Source organism: Saccostrea cucullata, unplaced genomic scaffold, assembly GCF_032062105.1.
Source record: "Saccostrea cucullata isolate Sc308-1 unplaced genomic scaffold, CSIRO_AGI_Scuc_v1 ctg26, whole genome shotgun sequence".
NCBI classification, from domain to species: Eukaryota; Metazoa; Mollusca; class Bivalvia; order Ostreida; family Ostreidae; genus Saccostrea; species Saccostrea cuccullata.
The window spans coordinates 102,849-123,092 of NW_026935606.1; the positions used below are offsets into that span (position 1 = coordinate 102,849).

Sequence of the window (20,244 nt, forward strand, 5' to 3'; positions counted from 1 at the left end):
GCCCAAACCGATAATGAAAAATGAGATTGGGAATACCACAAACGTTACAGGAGCTATGCTTTCGTTTGAGGTCGACACACCCTTAACTGAACAGCTACCTTTTATACAGGATATCAGAAATACCAGCAAAAATACAGAGGATTCAACGTCTCTTAAAAATGACACTGCCTCTACACAGACGCTTTCTCTGAATAAGGAAACATCAAATATTAGCAACAAAACAGATTATTTGAATATTGTAGAACTAGATAACTCATCTGCCCAGAATCTTCTCAAAAATCAGAAAAATAGGAATACAAGCAACGCTACAGAGGAATCGAGATCTCCCTACGGAGAGAAATTTTCTATGCAGCAGTTTCTCCTAAATGAAACTACTGAAAACACAAGCAACGCTACGGAGCAGCCAAAGTCTCTTAATGAAGACACGGCTTCTATTCAGCACCTGCCTCTGAACCAAGAGATAAGGAATATTAATAACACTACAGAGAAATTAATTTTTGTGAGAGAAGACATGTCCTCGATTCAAAAGCTGCCTCTGTATGAAGAAACGGGCAAAACAAGCAACACTACAGAAGATTTAAAATCATTCCATGTTAACATGGCTACTACCCAGGAGCTTATTATGAATCAAGAGACCAGTGTTACACGTAACGCTACAGAGGTTTCAAACACGTTAATTGCAGACGACCCCTCTATGGCCGAACTTGTAATGACAAAAGACACTAGAAATACCTTCAATGCCACAGGGGAATCTATTTCGCTTCAGATAGACACGCCCTTAAATCAGCAGCATGTTATACAGGAGATTAGAAATACAAGCAACACAACTGACGATCCAAAGACTGCAGAAAATGGAACTGCAGTTATAAAGCAGTCTCTCCTTAATCAAGAGATGAAAAATACCAGCAAAACTACAGATGATTTAAAGATTGTACAAGTCGATAACCGTTTAGTTCTGAATCTTAATCTGGATCAGGAAACAAAGAATTCCAGCAACGCAACAGATGAATCAACATCTCAAAAAGTAGACACTTTGTCTACCCAGCAGTTTCTGCTTGGTCAAATTGCAGGAAATACAAGGAACACAACGGAAGATTTAAATTCTCTTACTAATGACACTGCCTCTGTCCAGCAACTCCCCCTGAATCAGGAGATAAGAAATATTAATAACACTACCGAAAAATTAAGTTTTATGAAAGTAGACCTGCCATCCATTCAGAAACAACTGTCTCTGTATAAGGAAACGGGGAATAACAGCAACACTACAGAAGATACTCCCTTTAATCTTTCTTTAATAAGGAAAAATGAGGTTGGGAATTCCACAAACGTTACAGGGGCTATGCTTTCGCTAAAGGTCGACACGCACTTAACTGAACAGCTACCTTTTATACAGGATATCAGAAATACAAGCAACAATACAGAGGATTCAATGACTCTTAAAAATGACACTGCTTCTGCACAGACGCTTTCTCAGAATAAAGAGACATCAAATATTAGCAACACAGCACATGATTTGAATGCTCTAGAACGAGATAACTCATCTGCCCAGAATCTTCTCAAAAATCAGAAAACTAGGAATACAAGCAACGCTACAGAGGAATCAAGGTCTCTCAACGGAGACAAATTTTCTATGCAGCAGTTTCTCCTAAATGAAACTACTGAGAACACAAGCAACGCTACGGAGCAGCCAAAGTCTCTTAATGAATACACGGCTTCTATTCAGCACCTGCCTCTGAACCAAGAGATAAGGAATATTGCTAACACTACTGAGAAATTAAAGTTTGTGAGAGAAGACATGTCCTCGATTCAAAAGCTGCCTCTGTATGAAGAAACGGGGGAAACAAGCAACACTACGGAAGATTTAAAATCATTGAATGTTAACATGGCTACTCCCCAGGAGCTTATTATGAATCAAGAGACCAATGTTTCTCGTAACGCTTCAGAGGTTTCAAATACGTTAATTGCAAATGACCCCTCTAAGGCCAAACCTGTAATGACAAAAGACACTATTAATACCTTCAATGCCACAGGGGAATCAATTTCGCTTAAAATAGACACGCCCTTAAATCAGCAGCTTGTTATACAGGATATTAGAAATACAAGCAACACAACTGATGATCCAAAGACTCCAAGAAATGGAACTGCCGCTAAAAAGCAGTCTCTCCTTAATCAAGAGATGAAAAATACCAACAAAACTACAGATGATTTAAAGATTGTACAAGTCGATAACCGTTTAGTTCTGAATCTTAATCTGGATCAGGAAACAAAGAATTCCAGCAACGCAACAGATGAATCAAAATCTCAAAATGTAGACACTTTGTCTACCCAGCAGTTTCTTCTGAATCAAATTGCTGGAAATACAAGCAACACAACAGAAGATTTAAATTCTCCTACTAGTGACACCGCCTCTGTCCAGCAACTCCCCCTGAATCAGGAGATAAGAAATATTAATAACACTACCGAAAAATTAAGTTTTGTGAAAGTAGACCTGCCATCCATTCAGAAACAGCTGTCTCTGTATGGGGAAACGGGGAATAACAGCAACACTACAGAAGATACTCCCTTTAATACCAAACCGATAAGGAAAAATGAGATTGGGAATTCCACAAACGTTACAGGAGCTATGCTTTCGCCAAAAGTCGACACGCCCTTAACTAAACAGCTACTTTTTATACAGGATATCAGAAATACAAGCAACAATACAGAGGATTCAATGTCTCTTAAAAATGACAGTGCTTCTACACAGACGCTTTCTCTGAATAAAGAGACATCAAATATTAGCAACACAACAGTTGATTTGAATGCTCTGGAATTAGATAACTCATCTGCCCATAATCTTCTCCAAAATCAGAAAACTAGGGATACAAGCAACGCTACAGAGGAATCAAGATCTCTATATGGAGACAAATTTTCTATGCAGCAGTTTCTCCTAAATGAAACTATTGAGAACACAAGCAACTCTACGGAGCAGCCAAAGTCTCTTAATGAAGACACGGCTTTTATTCAGCAGCTGCCTTTGAACCAAGAGATATGGAATATTAATAACACTACTGAGAAATTAAAGTTTGTGAGAGAAGACATGTCCTCGATTCAGAAGCTGCCTTTGTATGAAGAAACGGGGGAAACAAGCAACACTACAGAAGATCCAAAAGTATTGAATGTTAGCATGGCTACTCCCCAGGAGCTTATTATGAATCAAGAGACCAATGTTACCGGTAACGCTACAGAGGGTTCAAACACTTTAATTGCAGACACCCCCTCTATGGCCAAACCTGTAATGAAAAAAGACACTAGGAATGCCTTCAGTGCCACAGGGGAATCAATTTCGCTTAAGAAAGACAGGCCCTTAAATCAGCAGCATGTTATACAGAATATTAGAAATACAAGCAACACAACTGACGATCCAAAGACTTCAAAAAATGGAACTGCAGCTATAAAGCAGTCTCTCCTTAAACAAGAGATTAAAAATACCAGCAAAACTACAGATGATTTAAAGATTGTACAAGTCGATAACCGTTTGGTTCTGAATCTTACTCTGGATCAGGAAACAAAGAATTCCAGCAACGCAACAGATGAATCAACATCTCAAAAAGTAGACACTTTGTCTACCCAGCAGTTTCTTCTGGATCAAATTGCTGGAAATACAAGCAACACAACGGAAGATTTAAATTCTCTTACTAATGACACCGCCTCTGTCCAGCAACTCCCCCTGAATCAGGAGATAAGAAATATTAATAACACTACCGAAAAATTAAAGTTTGTGAAAGTAGACATGCCATCCATTCAGAAGCAGCTGTCTCTCTATGAGAAAATGGAGAATAACAGCAACATTACAGAAGATATTCCCTTTAAGCCCAAACCGATAAGGAAAAATGAGATTGGGAATACCACAAACGTTACAGGAGCTATGCTTTCGCCAAAAGTCGACACGCCCTTCACTAAACAACTACCTTTTATACAGGATATCAGAAATACAAGCAACAATACAGAGGATTCTATGTCTCTTAAAAATGACAGTGCTTCTTCACAGACGCTTTCTCCGAATAAAGAGACATCAAATATTAGCAACACAACAGATGATTTGAATGCTCTAGAATTAGATAACTCATCTGCCCATGATAAAATGCACATCCAACGGTCTCTTCTGAATCTTGAAACCAATAATGATACCAACATTACTGACAATTTAGAATCTTCTAAACTTAACATACCACCTATCCAACAGCTTCTAAATCAAGAGACTAAGAATTTTAGCAACGCCACAGAGGATTCGATGCTTTTAAATGTAGACACACATCTGGTCCAGCAGTTTATTCTTATTCCAGAGATTAGGAATTCAAGCAACCTTACAGTCGATTCAGCCTCTCTAAATGATAAGGCATCTTCTGTTTTGCAGCTTCTTTTAAATCAAGAGATAAGGAATACTAGCAATATTACAGAAGATTCTATCTTTACAAAGTTAGACACGCCATCCGAAGCGAGTCTTCCTCTTAATTCAAATACTTCGAATATCAGAAACGACACAGTAGATTCGACATATCCCATAATGGACACCCCTGCTATCCAGCAAAGTCTTCTAAATGAAGAGTCCGACAATAGTAGCAACACTAGAGAATATTCAACGTTTTCTAAAGTTGACATGCCTTTTACCCAACCGCTTCTTTTGAATCAAGAGATAAGAAATACAAGCACTGCCGCAAATAATTCGAATTCCCTACATATAAACACATCCTATATTGAGAAGTCTCCTCTTAAACAAAAGACAAGAAATATTAGCAACACTACCGAGGATTCAAATTCGCAAAATATTGACAAGCCCTCAATGCATCGTCTTCTTTTGAATATGGAGAATAATAATGCCAGCAATATTGAAAAGGCGTCAATGTCCCCTGTTCAGCAGACTTTTCTGAATCAAGAGATGAAAAATAGCAGTCTGAATGTAGATAATTTGAAGCCTTTAAATGAGGACGATGAATTTATTCAACGGCGTCCTCTGAATCCAGAGACCAGGTATACCAGCAATGTTGAAGAGCCTTTGGAGCCTTTGGATGTGGTCTCACCTTTTATTATGCATCTTCTTCTAAAACAAGAGAATTTAATTAGAATTGAACTTGAGAAGAAATCAAAGAATCTACAAGACGAATTGGCAGTGATGAAGAGAGAAACTGAAGATATGAAAAAAGAATTTTTAAACAATATGCGGGTCCAAACTGAAAAGCTATCTGACTTTAAATCTATTTTGAACAAGACCATTGCATCAATATATTCAAAAGATGGATCAAACCAAAGAAAAAGTGAAAGGACATGGCTTACAGGTAAGAATTACATTATCAATAATTTATTTTCAATTTCCTTCCTCAATAGAAATTCAATAGCTCTTAGGGTATGGCATTTTTAAGAGCCTTAGATGGATACTTGTATATTCTTAAACTGAAGTTTTAATTTAATATTTTGGTTCAGTATTTTAACTATGCATTGAAATTGCTTAAACAATATCTTCTTCAATGTCTTTTTTAGCATTTAGTTCGTACATATGTATTTGTCTGAAGAATGTACATAAAAATTGAAAAAAAAAATCTAATGAAGGACATGCTCAAATATATGAACTGTTTGTTCTATTCAGATTTGATTCAAGTCAGATGTTTTTACTGATAAGAGATGCTTTCAGAATATTCGTATTATTTGAATATAGGTAACTCTGAACGGATAGCATTTGAAGCACGGATTGCCTCTGTATTGGAATTCAAAGGCGGTCAGGGTTCTGTAGTACTTTTTGATCAAGTTCTCCTCAATCATGGCGCAGGTTATAACAGTACAACAGGCAAATTCACAGCACCAAAAAATGGGACATACATTTTTGAATGGCACATTTTTCCTGGTTACAATACGATAACGCATACAGCTTTAATTGTAAATTACAATGAAATATCAGGGAATTATTGCAATACAGAAAAGAATGCTGGTCAACAATTGTGCAGTAAAATGTCTGTTGTTCGGTTAACAGCCGGAGATATGGTATGGATAGGCTATCCTCGCCCTGGTGATAACCAATCAAAAGCTTATTTCTCCAGTTTTGGTGGTTTTAAAATTTAGTGAAGGCATTTATAATGAAAAACTTTATTAAAATTTCTTAAAAAATTTTATCGTGGAATTTGTCTGAAAGACACGAATCATTGATTCTAAAGAAATAAAAGAGTCTTTTCATCGAATGCTTTGCATAAATTTATTTGCAAGTATTAAAAATATTGATTAATCATTACAACATGTTGTATGCAAATTATTTTCATATTTCTTCATTCATAAATGAAAATTATCGCAACCTTTTAATAGAAGTGTTTTATCATTATTTTTTTCAATACTTTTGTTCCTCTTCTAAGCTACATCTCTAGTCTCAACATCAGTATCTGAACTGGACTATATGACAATAGCCATTTACACATAACCTTAAATAAATACACAACCCTTTTAAAACTACTTTATATAACTATATAGCTAGCTATAGTCTAAATGTACTATGTTAAAGTAATAACTTTAAAATGAAAAGAATAGTTACATGTTAATAAAGTGTTAACTTTGATACTTCGATTTTCTACAGTGATAAAATGAAAACTTTGATTTTCTGAAGTAATCACTATGAAAACTTTGATTATTTACTAGTATAGTAATAACTTTAACTGTATGAAAACCTTCATTTAATTTATTGATAATCTTGACGTTATGAAATAAAAAACATGAAAATTTTGATTTGCTAAAGTTATAAACCTCTGTTGAACAGCTGATATTCTATAATACAAGTAACAAGTAACAAACTATCATTGTTTTCAATCATTTTTGAAACAAATGTCCCTAACATATCCACAAATCATCAATTGCAAGAGTAGAGTAGACACATAAGGTACATGCACACTTTAATGAAAAAAATATAGAACAAAATTAAGTTCGTCTTCAAAATGCACAGGGACTTAAAACTATTTAGCCTACATATCTTTACATTATATTGGCGTCAGAAGCAGATTGAAAGTGTGTGTGTGTGTGTGTGGGGGGGGGGGGGGCTAGGCGAAAGAGAAAAACATTCAAACCTACAAAAAAACTTGACAAGCTAAAAAGGGAAATGTTACTATCCAAACACGAAAATTCTATTTCGTGCGGGTTGAAAGTGGTGTGAGGGGGGATAAACCTACTCCCCCATGTTCAATGCGTATATTATGTCTATCCAAACGTACGCATATGCATTATAAAGCATGTATAAAACATAAATAAATTAACTGTAAGTATGTAAATATCCCATTTCAATGAAAATTTCAGTGCAATATTCACTGAACCATCCATAAAAGTCCACTGTAAGAGTTAGTATAATAACTTGTTTCAAATAAAATAGCATTTATAAATGTCCGTTCGACATTAATGTATTTGTAGACTAGTATATGATCGGAAAAAATATGTTCAAAACCATTAAATATTGCCTTTGTGATTACATGTAAAACATATGAAATAAATTCTCTATGAACTCACAACTCCCAACAAATACAAATGATTTTAAAAGAAATTGCTCTTGATTAAAGGATTGTAAAAATTAATTTTAGTGCAATTATAGAGTCTTGATTTTCATAAAAACCCTGGCACCTGATCCCACCTATGATGTTTCATCTTATCTAATGATGTTTTTCATTTAAAAAATATGAGTCATTTTAAATTTGTAATTCGAAAATTTAGAGGAATTTAGAAGAAAATAAAAGTCACCGAAAATTTACAGATATGATCAATCACATGTTTAAAACGACGCAAAAAAGATTAATGAAAACAAATCTTTTAAAATTTAAATTAAAGAGCCCATTCCTTGCTAAAAACTTTTGTATCATTCACAAGCGCTTAAATATATTACAAAAACAAAAAGCAGATGCGTTGTAGAAAATCAAATACAAAAAAAAAATAAATTACGTAAAATAAACATTTGGTACATAGACTATGAAATAGCTTAAATTATGCAGATTAATCTCCTTTATATAGAGAAGTCACAGTTATAAATCAAATTTCCTGTTAATATGTCCCCTTCAAACGCTCTCATTCCTATAGCAATAGTGATATTTGTCCAGCATAATTATGCGCAATTTACAAAGAACTCAGCCCAGGATTCGATGTCTCCAAACGTGGACACGTCCTCCATACAACAGCTTGTTCTCAGTAACGTGACCAGGAGTATCAAAAATGATACAAGGGACTCGAAGTCTTCAACAATAGAAAGGCCCTTTGTCAAAAAAATTCTCTCGAATCAAGGAACCAGGATGACAAACAATGCTATAGAGGATTTAAATTATCTTCGAAGAGACACGCCCACAATCCAGTCACTTCTAAAGAATCAAGAGACCAGGAACAGGAACAATGCTACAGAGAATTCGAAGTCTGTAAATGAGAGTCCGTCTTCTATCCTCTATCTTCTGAATCAAGAGACTTTAAAAAGAATACAGCTAGAGAACAACCTACAGAGTGTTCAAAAGGATTTATCAGTTCTAAAGAAAGAGAACATTCGTATAAGACAGGAATTACTTAAAAGCATGAGGGACCACACAGAAAAGCTAACCGACTTTAAATTATATGTTAACGAAAGCATTGCATCAATTAAATCAAATGAACTACTGGACAAAAATTTTGCGAATGCAAGAGCAAACTTTACAGGTAAGAAGTACAAATTTTATAGCAACTTTAAATTAAAAAAAGAAATCATTTTTCATTGTTTGGTGCTGTGAACATTTTTTTTCAAAAAAGTTATTGACATTTTAAAAATCGTAGTATCAATTTAATTGACACATATTGTGAACATGCTTTGTTTGCAGCACAGTATGTTTAACAATAAAATAAGATCTTTGAGACGGACGTGCTTGCATATAATATATTAAAAAATGGGTTTTTATAAAGAATTACCTTAGAAAATAAAAAAAAGATATTGGGGCTCAAATATTTTTTTCACATTAACTGAGAAAGAGCATTCACATATCCTGTTTTGTTATGCCAAACAAAATAATAATAATTATAAAATGCTTTAAAATTATTTATTACATGTATTTACAGATGTCTCAGATCAGATAGCATTCGAGGCGCGGATCACATCTGTTTTAGAATTCAAAGGTAATCAGGGATCCGTGGTACTTTTTGATCAAGTCCTCCTTAATGACGGCAATGGATATAATAGTTCAACAGGCATATTCATAGCCCCGAGGGATGGGTTATATGTCTTTGGATGGCACATTTTACCTGGTTACCAGAGCATTTCACATACGGGTTTGATAGTAAATAATAATGAGATATCAGGAAATTATTGTAACACAAGGAGGAATACAGGTCAACAACTTTGCAGTAAAATGTCTGTGGTGAAGTTAGCTGTCGGAGATAAGGTGTGGATAGGCTATCCTCGCCCTGGAGATAATCGAGCAAAATCTTATTTCTCCAGTTTCTGTGGTTTTAAATTATGAAGAGTATGACAGATGTAGGCCCTCTGAAAATTTCATTGAAATTTCTTTTCATTTAATCTTGTTGTTAGGATGAATCAGGAACAAACATTTTTTTGATTGTCGGAAGTTTAACTTCCATTTAATTTTATCACTAATATATATATATATATATATATATATATATATATATATATATATATATGTTTATAATTTGACGAGTGTGCAAATTTGTAGTACAGGCTATTAATTAAACTAACTAATGCAATACATATTTATAAGGAAAGTTCTATGGAGGAATAACATTTTTAAAATAATTCAAACAAATATTCAAATATCTGGATGGTTAGTGAAGGTTTGATTTTTATTTACTAAACATACATTGTATCCAAATTTTGTAGCAATATTTCAACAATAAACTCATATAAAATGAATTTCGAATTTTTAAATATCATGATTTATTTTAAATTTATTTCGATTTTAAAATGACTAGAATCGGATCGCATTTCACTTCATAAATCAGTCATAGGTGGGTTCATGTGCTATTTGGAAGTACGCATTCCTGTCGACTGGCCTTATCCACCTAGTGCTTCTTGTCATGGTTGGGTAAATGGAAAAATCTGTAGGCAATTCATTGTGGAAATAATAATTTAATAGTTTGTATAAAAATGTCAATTACTTTTCGATATAATTAAATAAATGCTTTTATTTGCTGACGTGTTTATTGTATCAAGCATAGACTTTTCAAAATGTTAACTCAAATCTAGACTGTTGTTATCACAAGAATATCAATAATCTCGTTTAAAGTAATGATTTCGTAAGTTCAATGATCGTTACAATAACCTTGCCAGCAAATACAATCTATCATTAAGCCAAATACTGACTGACGATTTTCATACCAATTGTTAGACCATCATTTACACACTGAATTACTGACGTCTTTTTTCGATGTTTCCCGAACATGACTAGGAACACGGTGGTTGTGACCTTTCGGCAAAAGATGGTCACTCCTCCATGGCACCTGATCCCACCTCTGTTGATTTGAAGGCCCTGTTTGCTCTGCTCCTGATTACATGTATTTTGTTAAATAGACATTTTAGCTTGAAAAATGTTAATTTTCTCAATATATCGTGAAAATAAGGGTATTTTAAAGCTTATAATTATTATATCCATATCATATATAAAAGGGATTTTAAATTTATAATGTTTTTGTTACTAAATATACAAGTGTCAGCAATTCAAAAAAAAAAAAAACAGTAAAGAGAACAGAAAAAAAATGTTTGGAATGTTTTGCAAGAATGTTGAAATGTTTGTTGAATGTTTGTAAGAAATTGAATAAGCTAAAGTACATTTTCAAATTGCATTTTTAAAAAACTATTTCACATAGTTTAAGGTTAATAGGCTGTATACATTTACTTGGAATTAGGTAGGAAAATGAAACAGAGAAGCAGAAGTGAACGTTTTAGTTTCACTTTCGTAAATTACAAAAATTATACATGTACATATATTACCTTAGCCAGTAAAAAAGATAATTGATGTTAATGGATTGTTAAACTTTTAAAATAAGATTATTTGTTAAACCATTACTCGTAATGGTTATCATTGTTTCACGTGCTAAAATTGGACACACTTTTGTTCATTTTGTAGGTTCCTTTCATCCATTGTCTTTACACGAAATACAGACTTTAAGTTTTATCATTTTATTTTCCAACATTGAATTTTTCCAAAGTATTGAAAATAAAGTTCTACAAAATCGAATGTTTTTTTTTTAAAGAAGGAAGTCAGATTGTTCCTGTTTTGACTGAGTTGACATGGAGGAAAGTCGAGATTTTTTTTTTTTACAGATATTTCATCCTTTGATTTATTTGGCTTGGTATTTATTAGGGATGTCAACGAATAGTCGACTATTCGACTGTCAGTCGAATGTACCGACGATCGAATAATGAAACAACATTCGAATATTAAATAAATGCAAGAAAAGGGTGGTGATAATGAAATTTTCATCTCAAAATTGAAAAAGGGTCCTTCCCAAAACTATACAGCTGTATAGTGGATGTCCTCAGACGAATAAGAGCTCAAACACAGTCAAAGTATATAAATGATTTTTCTACATTGTACATATGGAAAATACAGTAATTACATACCGCGATAATTATTTCTCAATCACTGACTTTTTTGTTATTGTACCTAGTAAATTATGCGAGGCTATATACTGGACTATGAAAATTATTTAATTGACTTCTACCATTTATATTTATAAACTCTAGGAATTTCAAATGCTTGGGAACACACAATATTTGCATAGCCGTGAAGTTTTAAAGTACGATGATTATTAACACAATAATCTTACATAAAAGACATTTTGATATATAGCTTGGGCAATCATTAATGAACAAAGAGTATCTATCATTTTCATCGGAGGTGTGGATAGTCTGTATTACAATTCCCCATTTCCAATTTGTTTCAATTTTCCAATTTATTTTAATCAATAAGCTTTCTAAAACACTGTGCTATAAAAAAATGCTCCGAATAGTCGACTATTGTTCGAATAATGCAATCGAATGTTCGACTAAGGAAAATTAATATTTTGACATCCCTAGTATTTATTAATTAATTTATTCATAGATATCTATACTCTTATGGCGAAGATATATAAGTAACATATCTGCGTTATTTGTTTTTTTTTTCATTTGATCAATGGCTTGTGAACATTGGGAAATCGGTTATAAATGTAGAACATCACACATATATATCTCTCTACTGATTAATTACAGTTGCAATTCTCAAAATATTCACATTATTTTCAATAGTTCTTTGTTTTGTTTGAGTAATTTTAACAAATTGCATATAACAAACTAATCAATAGTATCTTCAATTCCATTTGATTTTGTGCATTGAATTTACAGATTAAATTGCTCCCTCTAATCTTATAAAGTATGATACACTATAAAATCACATATCTTCGTGCGGTCAGATTTTCGTGGTTTTAGGGGAAAAAATAGTTCGTAGGGATTTGATTTCTTGGATGTAGGATTCTTTAGTAGTTATGCCTATGAAAATTTACATTTCGTGGTGGGTATGAATTCGTGGGTCTCTTCATACCTCGAAAAACAACGAAAATTCAACCCCTACGAGTCATAGTGATTTCACAGTATTTAGTTTGACTTTCAAACGATATTGTCTTATTCAACTGAAGGATTTTTTTTCTTTTCAGTAAACTCAGGTGACCTATTGTTATCTGTTTTCTTCCGTGCAAGCCGTGCGGCTTGCATTAACATTTGTATATTTTCAGCTTATTCTCCGCAACCGCTCAACCAATTTCAACCAATTTTAGCATATAGCATGTATGGATAAAGGGAAACAAAAACTATGAATTCCATGGTCCCTGCCCCCCCCCCCGGAGGGGGGGCCTGAGGGATGAGGCCAAAATAACTAAAATTAATGCAATCTTTAAAAAAGATCTTCTTATGTACTCCTGGACATCTAGCAGTCAAACTGTTGGCATGATTGGAATCAGCATTGAGTCCTCCACCAAAACTGTGAAATTTATGGCCCCAAGTTTAGGGGTTCTTGTGCTAGGGTGGGAATTTAGATTATATAATGAAAATACATTATTTCTTTGAAAATCTTCTTCTCTGCTCCTGGATATGTCATAAACTAACCAAGTATCTAGTTATGTTGAATAAGGCTGCCTCTTCCAGAATTGTGAATTTCATGGCCCCAGGGTCAGGGGTTCTAGTATAAGGGTTGGGCCTATTGATTATATAGTAAAAATGCATAAATTATTTTAAAAACTTCTCCTCTGCTCCTGGGTATTAGACCAATGAACTATGGACATAGTTATGATGAACAAGAATGTCTCTTCCAAAACTGTGAATTTCATGGCCCCAAGGTCAGGGATCTTGTTTTAGGGCGGGGCTTAATTGATTATATAGTGAAAATACATTATTTATTTAAAATCTTCTCTTCCGCTCCTGGGTATAAAATAAACTAACCAAGTACATAGTTTTGTTAACCTTTACCAATCTTTCTTGATTATCAATGACATTTTAAAAATGTTTATGGTACGTGTTATCACTAAATAGAGTATTTTAATTTGTGAAATTTCTTAAAAGCTGGGTATTAAGTTTCCATTTACTTTGACCTCCTTTTTTTATATTCATTGAATACTAGTAGATTATTCTAATCGAAAGACGATACTAAATGCCTTGCCTGTTTAAACCCTTTCTGAGAATATCAAGCTCAAAATGATTTTTTAAAAAATCAAACCTTATTCTGGTTTTAAGTAAATTTCTACTATTCTAACCACACCAGTGAATTCTTTTTGCTTTGTATTCTCCTCCGTTTCTGAGCAGATCTTCTATTTTGATTTGTATTACATTTGATTTTTATTACCTGTTGAATTTGAACTGTCCTTTTTATATTTTTATAAATCATTTTCAAATATTCTGCAAGGTTAATATTATTTTCATGAATTCATAATTTAAAAATCCACGTTTTAATTTTCTTTTTTACACATTATACTTTTTATTCATTTTGTTCATTTAATTTTAAGAAGCTTGAGAACTTTGTCATTTATCCGATATAATTCAAAACCTATCGACCATTTAAAAGATACATGCACATTACTTTTTTGTTTGAAAAAAAAACATCTCTTGAAAAAAAAATGATGTTTAATTATTATCATTAAACTACAGTTATGTTTTCCCCTTATGTCTTTCTTTTTATTAAGCATTCAAGCCCGTTACATTTAATGAAGATGTACTTAATCTTTGATAAAAAATTTTAGAGAGATTTTATCGTTAAACAAATTTTTAGAAGATCTCTTTTGATTTTGCGATGCTGGGTGAGGTTTATTCCTGTTTTGGTGCCAATTTAGCGTTTCATTCTGTGGCTATCCGAGAACATTTTTTGCAGGATAGGCTGAGGTTCTAGTGACAATGTATGGGCTGAACTGGTTCAGGTCAAGGTCTATTACTCAAGCTTAAAAATCGTCTAAGTGGATTCAGCGAAAAAAATATTTCCCGGGGTATTTTCATGATTTTTGCAAAATAACTTGATTTTTCTCAAAATTAATTCTTTTGTGGCTTAAACAAGATTTTTTTAGATGTTTTAACGAGGTAGCAGCGAGGTCTCAGTTATATTCAAGTTACATCTGATTTCTTTTCATTAATATCATTCATCCCTCTGTAATATTTACATGATGTTAAAGATGGATATGGAAATAACGAACAGTATTCAATCTCAACGTCCATTAAACAAATATACAAAATAAGAGCAGAGCAAACACGGACCTCCGAAACATCAGAGGTGGGATCAGGTGCCATGGAGGAGTGAGCATCCCCTGCCGACCGGTCACACCCGCCGTGTGCTCGTTGTCATAATCAGGAAATAACGGAAAAAAATCCGTGGTCAATTCAGTGTATAAATAATGGACTAACAATTGGTATGAAAAACGTCAGTCAGCATTTCATTCAATGATAAATTGTATTTGCTGACAAGGTCATTGTATCGACCATAGAATTTACGAAATGATGACTTTAAACGAGACTGTTGATATTCTTGTTTCATCAACTTGCTTGTCAATAATTTACCTCGTTTAAGAAATTGTTCATACGTAGAGCATGCTCTAGCGTATCGAATCAACTGAGATATAAATACTCCGTATGCAGGTGATGACGGTATATTGCTGCATAAGTACGGGAAGTTGACGATAGAAAAGTTAAAGTCATCACGTTTATCATATAGCTTGGTTGTTAGATTACCATTTGTGTCTTTTTCAAGTAAAATATCCAAGTATGAAGCAGAAGTGTCGGACTCTGTGGTATCTTTTATCTCAAGCTCACCAGGATAAATCGTGTCGACGTAGGAATGGAAATTATCATTATTAATTGACAATACGTCGTCGATATATCTAAATGTCGAGTTGAAGGCCACAGCAAGTGTTTTTTTCTTTTCACGCAAAAGATTTTGCATAAATTCTGCTTCATATGAATATAAAAATAAGTCTGCTAATAACGGAGCGCAATTTGTACCCATGGGAATTCCAATAGATTGTTGGAATACCTGGTCTCCAAAAACCACATAGATATTGTCAATCAGAAACTCAAGCATCTTCTTGATGTCAACTTCAGAGTACTTATGTGTGCAATCAGAATCTGTTTTAACAAAATAATTTTTCAAATGACCAATGACGAGGTAAGTAAACTTACGAGTTCCATTTTTGTTGAAGAAGCAGCCGTCAATGATATCAAAAAGCCTGGATTTTAATTTGTCGTGCGGAATTGTTGTGTATAAAGTTGAAAAGTCGTAAGTTTTTATGCTGTTGATTTTTGTAAAGTCTTGTGATTTCAAATTGTCCAAAAGTTCTTTAGAATTTTTAAGTATCCACATCTGATTTACACCACTTCTTGAATATATAGTTGTACAGTACTCTTGAAGTTTTTCCTTCACTACTGTCAATATTTTAGTGAGAAGTAACGAAAGAGGCTTGGTTGAACATTTACTGGAACCTGCAATGTATCTTTGTTTGTAAGGATTCTTATGAAGTTTCGGAATCCAATATATATAAGGTAGTTCAAATTCATTTTGGCTCTGTGGAATATTAAAAGTATTCAAAACTGACAGGTGATTTTGAAGAATTTCTTCCTTAGAAAGAGTAGTATATGTATAAGTAGGATTACCACTTGTAGAATTAAATCCGAGTTCTTCTAAAATGCAATTTATATAATGAGCCTTACAAACGAAGACAATGTCGTTACCTGCTTTGTCGGCAGGAACCAGTACGTACTGATCGTGTAATCTATCTAATTCTTTTTTCACTTCTGGTTTATTGAACACAGAAGGATAGATGGTTTTCATTTTGCCCCTCAATCTTTTAATACGTGACTTTAACATGGATCTGATACATTTAATCCATTCTGACAAGGTGTCAATGTCTTCTTTTTCATATCTAGCCCATCGTCTGGCGTAATTTTCAACAGAATCCATAATATTTATGAAATTCCGACGCCAGTTGAAGGTTCGGGGTTTCCTATATTTAGGACCTTTTAAAATAAGTGATCTAAGGTCCTCATTACGAACTATATTTACGTCACCTGTAATAACGTGTCCAGCAGGATTATAGTTATAGGGCGAAGAAGAACATGAACACGAAAGGGGATTATTTTTCAGATAGTCGATATCCAGGCCATGTAAAGTATTTTTGTAATTAAAAACTTTGGAAGCAATGGTCGATGTATATTTGTAGGAAATACAAGGCGTAGTCTTTAACTTGAAATATGGTGGAATACAAGACTGGACCCTTTTGTGATTAAGAATATTACTAATATTTACCGCGTCAATTCCTTTATTGGCATATTGAAGTTTAAGGAAAAGACGGATTGTTTTAGCTGCATTTTCTTCCGTGAAACGTGCGGGTTTAAAAAGCCTATGATGTGCAATATCCATGATCACAGAACCGAGCCTATATTCAGGTGTCGAGGAATCTAAATTTGGATGTTCCTTGGTCTTTTCAAGAAGACTATTTAAAAGTTTCAAAGGGACAGAGTAAAGTTTGGTTCGAATATGATGTAGACCTAACTGTTGATTTACATAAGGTAGTAATGACTCAAAAGAGACGTCGTGTATTGCAGGTTTATTGTACGAACGATGTCCATGACTACGCTTACGTCTCTGAGTATTGTTAAAAAGTCCCATCACATTTACATTATTACACTGTGGGCTTGTAAGATTACCAACACTATCGACATTGTCATTACATCCATAGGGAAAGGCTGTCCCTAGTTTCCTAATCCAAACTTCTTCACGTTGTCTACGGAAAGGTGTACTCAAAGATGGACTATTTGTGTGGTGATAAATCTTTTCCAGAATTCTAACTTTCATTGATAAAATAGAATGATCAGGTGAATTAAAATGTTTATATAAAAGCTGCTGACCACCATGATTTATTTGAAATCGATGACCTGATATTCTTTTGTTAAGCGATCCCTTGGTTTCACCGACATAAATAAGTCCACACAGATTACATTCTATTCCATAGACAACATTAGAAGATTTGCAGTTCAGATTTTCCCAAGTTTTGGTATAGAAGCTCTGTCCAGTAAGATTACTGGTGAAAGAAGTGTCAGTTATCAAAATGTCACAGGTTTTACAGTTTCGCACAGAACATTTTGAAACCGTAGACATTGGATCGCAAAAGGAATCATCCAATATATTTGTAATAGAAACTTTACACTCTTTCAGTTTGGTATATGACGTATTGGTTTTATACCAAAACTGGGAATCTGAAGACTGCACATATGACATATGTTTAATATCCCTGAGGATAATCCGAGGGGCACCAAATGAACTCCTTGAGTCTGTGTCCCTTATAGACTCAAAGGAGTGACGCCTTTTTATACTGGGCGACGCGCCTGCCAGTATCATTTCGTTATTATTTGTACTCATGCATGAATAAGTACCGAATGATGTTAAAGATTTAACGTATGTTTAAAGTATAAAACAATATACTGTTATCAATATATTTTTCAAATTCAAATTTATCAACAATAACAATTCTAATGAAATATACCGGGTATATAAACTAAAAACAATATTGTCCTATAATTTTTAACTCAGATTTGACCACATTTTAGATTACTTAATTAATAAAACAACAGAAACATTTTTAGGGATACGAAAAAATGAAACCGGAAAAATAGAACAGTAAGAAAAGGGGAACAGAGAGAATTCATGTGTATTGGGCAATAATACTAGTAGTATTTATTTTTTAGGTCTTAGACATATTTAAGATTTCGACATTGTTTACTTGGAATTAGAGACGAAAACGAAACAGTGTTTAACGTTTGAGTTTCACTTTCGTATATTTCATAAAGGGTCACTTTCCATAAAAAGGGGTTAATGAATGCAGAATATTCTTATTTATAAAGAGAAGCAACGGCCGATGAAATCTCAAACTCGACACATAGTCGTTTCGAATATGTCCTCTTTAAAAGCACTTACTGTAATGTCATTGATGGTCTTTGTTTCCTGCAATAATGGGCAAAATAACAACAGAACCGTAACAGGGGTTTCTCCACCCTCTATCCAACAACTTCTTCTGAATCAAGAGACACTGATAAGAATTGAACTAGAGAAGAAACTAAGAAGTGTAGAAGAGGATATGGCAGTTTTAAAGAAAGACAATGAGGACATACGAAAGGAAATAGCTGAAACCATAAGGATCGGAGCTAAAGAGATCGCCGACCTTAAATTGAGTGTGAGCGAAAACACTGCATCAATGAACTCAATAAACGAATTAGTTGATACAAAATTTGCAAGTCTAATGGCAAATCAAACGGGTAAGAATACTAGTTTTCTGAGCATATTTAAGACAAAGTACAAAATGAAAATCAAATAATTATGAAATAAAGTTTTGATTTAAAATGATTAACAACAAATTGTTTTTTTTTTTCAAATTAAATGTTGAACGGAAAATATTTTCAGCGGTATGTTGAAAAATTAAAGTGCTTTTATAGTGTATCCTGTTGTCAGCAACTAGATGAATTAACTAAAAATTGCATAGGAAGAGTTTACATAAGCTTTGAAAATAAAAACCTTGGAAATTATAAACTATAAATCAAATGAATATTTGGTTTCAAAAAGGATAAGTAACCTAAATTGTACAATGTATACTAGTATATAAAAAACAACAATTTTATTCTTACAGACAATTCAAACCAAATTGCTTTCGAGGCACAAATTTCATCTGCACCGGGCATGGAATTCACAGGTTCTAGTGGTTCTGTAATAAGATTTGATCGCGTCAACCTTAATGTCGGTAATGCCTATGACAGTACTACGGGCAAGTTCACAGTGCCCACAGATGGACTCTACTTCTTCGGTTGGCATATACTACCTAGCTACCAGACGATCACTACCACGAGTTTAACGGTAAACAGAGTTCCAAAATCACTAAATCATTGCGATACAAAGAGAAGTCTTGGACAACAACCGTGCAGTAAAATGTCTGTTATCCGGTTGGCTATGGGGGATCAAGTTTGGATAAGCTATCCTAGTAGAGGAGACAACAAATCAAAAGCACCTTACTCCATCTTCTGTGGTTTCAAAATTTGAGAAGGATGGTTTTTGTAACTTTGTCTTCCAAATAACTTTCCTAGACTGCAAGAATGTAAGAATTTCGTATAATTGATTCTTTGGACTTTTTCATGTAACCTATATTATATGCTATAATTTCTAACAAAGTCGAGACATAAATGTTTATCTATATACCTGCCATTTATAATTAACAATTAGTGAAAAATATTAAGGATAATATTTCGGGGGTGGGGGTGATTAAATAAAAACTTGTCAAAATTTTGCCAATAGAAAAAAATATTTGGACAAAGAGTAACCGAAAAAAATGAAACCTCAGCTCTGTATGGCTTTCAGAATTGCCTATTCTAACAGAATAGTCTGATGCGTTAGGATCATGTGAAAAATGTAGATCAATTGACCAAGTGTCAGACTTGCAATATTGGTAGACTTTACTGTGGGCAGTCTTTTTAAAAATTCTGGTTCTTCTTCTAAAAATAAGTTGGTTGCGATAAGTAAATATAAATGCTTGATACTGACATTCATTTCTCTATATATTATTTACATTGTTAAGGAACAGTGTACAGCATCTTTACCTAAATTCCATCACACTACATTAATTTGGTTTAAAACCTATCAAATGTTTGTTTATTAATATCTGTTGATTGAATTATAATAGCTTCTATAGTGGCTTCTGTATTATGAGTAATGCATTATTAATGTTTTG

General features: G+C 33.5%; 2 protein-coding genes across 2 annotated transcripts; both read left to right on the forward strand.

Annotated features, from left to right (window-relative positions):
- The first annotated feature begins 8,035 nt into the window (after positions 1-8,035).
- Positions 8,036-9,597, forward strand: LOC134243390 (uncharacterized). The gene is made up of 2 exons (XM_062725643.1): positions 8,036-8,673; positions 9,067-9,597. Exons 1-2 carry the CDS (start codon positions 8,043-8,045, stop codon positions 9,465-9,467), a joined length of 1,032 nt encoding a protein of 343 aa, XP_062581627.1. The 5' UTR covers positions 8,036-8,042; the 3' UTR covers positions 9,468-9,597.
- An 8,727-nt stretch (positions 9,598-18,324) lies between these two features.
- On the forward strand, positions 18,325-19,746 carry LOC134243392 (heavy metal-binding protein HIP-like). Its single transcript, XM_062725644.1, has 2 exons — positions 18,325-18,784; positions 19,153-19,746. Exons 1-2 carry the CDS (start codon positions 18,349-18,351, stop codon positions 19,557-19,559), a joined length of 843 nt encoding a protein of 280 aa, XP_062581628.1. The 5' UTR covers positions 18,325-18,348; the 3' UTR covers positions 19,560-19,746.
- The last annotated feature ends 498 nt before the right edge of the window (positions 19,747-20,244 follow it).

Excerpts from the sequence above, each read along its gene's own strand:
- LOC134243390 (XM_062725643.1), top strand. The coding sequence starts at position 8,043 with ATGTCCCCTTCAAACGCTCTCATTCCTATAGCAATAGTGATATTTGTC. Across the intron at positions 8,674-9,066 it reads TGCAAGAGCAAACTTTACAG|ATGTCTCAGATCAGATAGCA; the intron begins GTAAGAAGTACA and ends ATGTATTTACAG.
- LOC134243392 (XM_062725644.1), top strand. The coding sequence starts at position 18,349 with ATGCAGAATATTCTTATTTATAAAGAGAAGCAACGGCCGATGAAATCT. Across the intron at positions 18,785-19,152 it reads TCTAATGGCAAATCAAACGG|ACAATTCAAACCAAATTGCT; the intron begins GTAAGAATACTA and ends TTATTCTTACAG.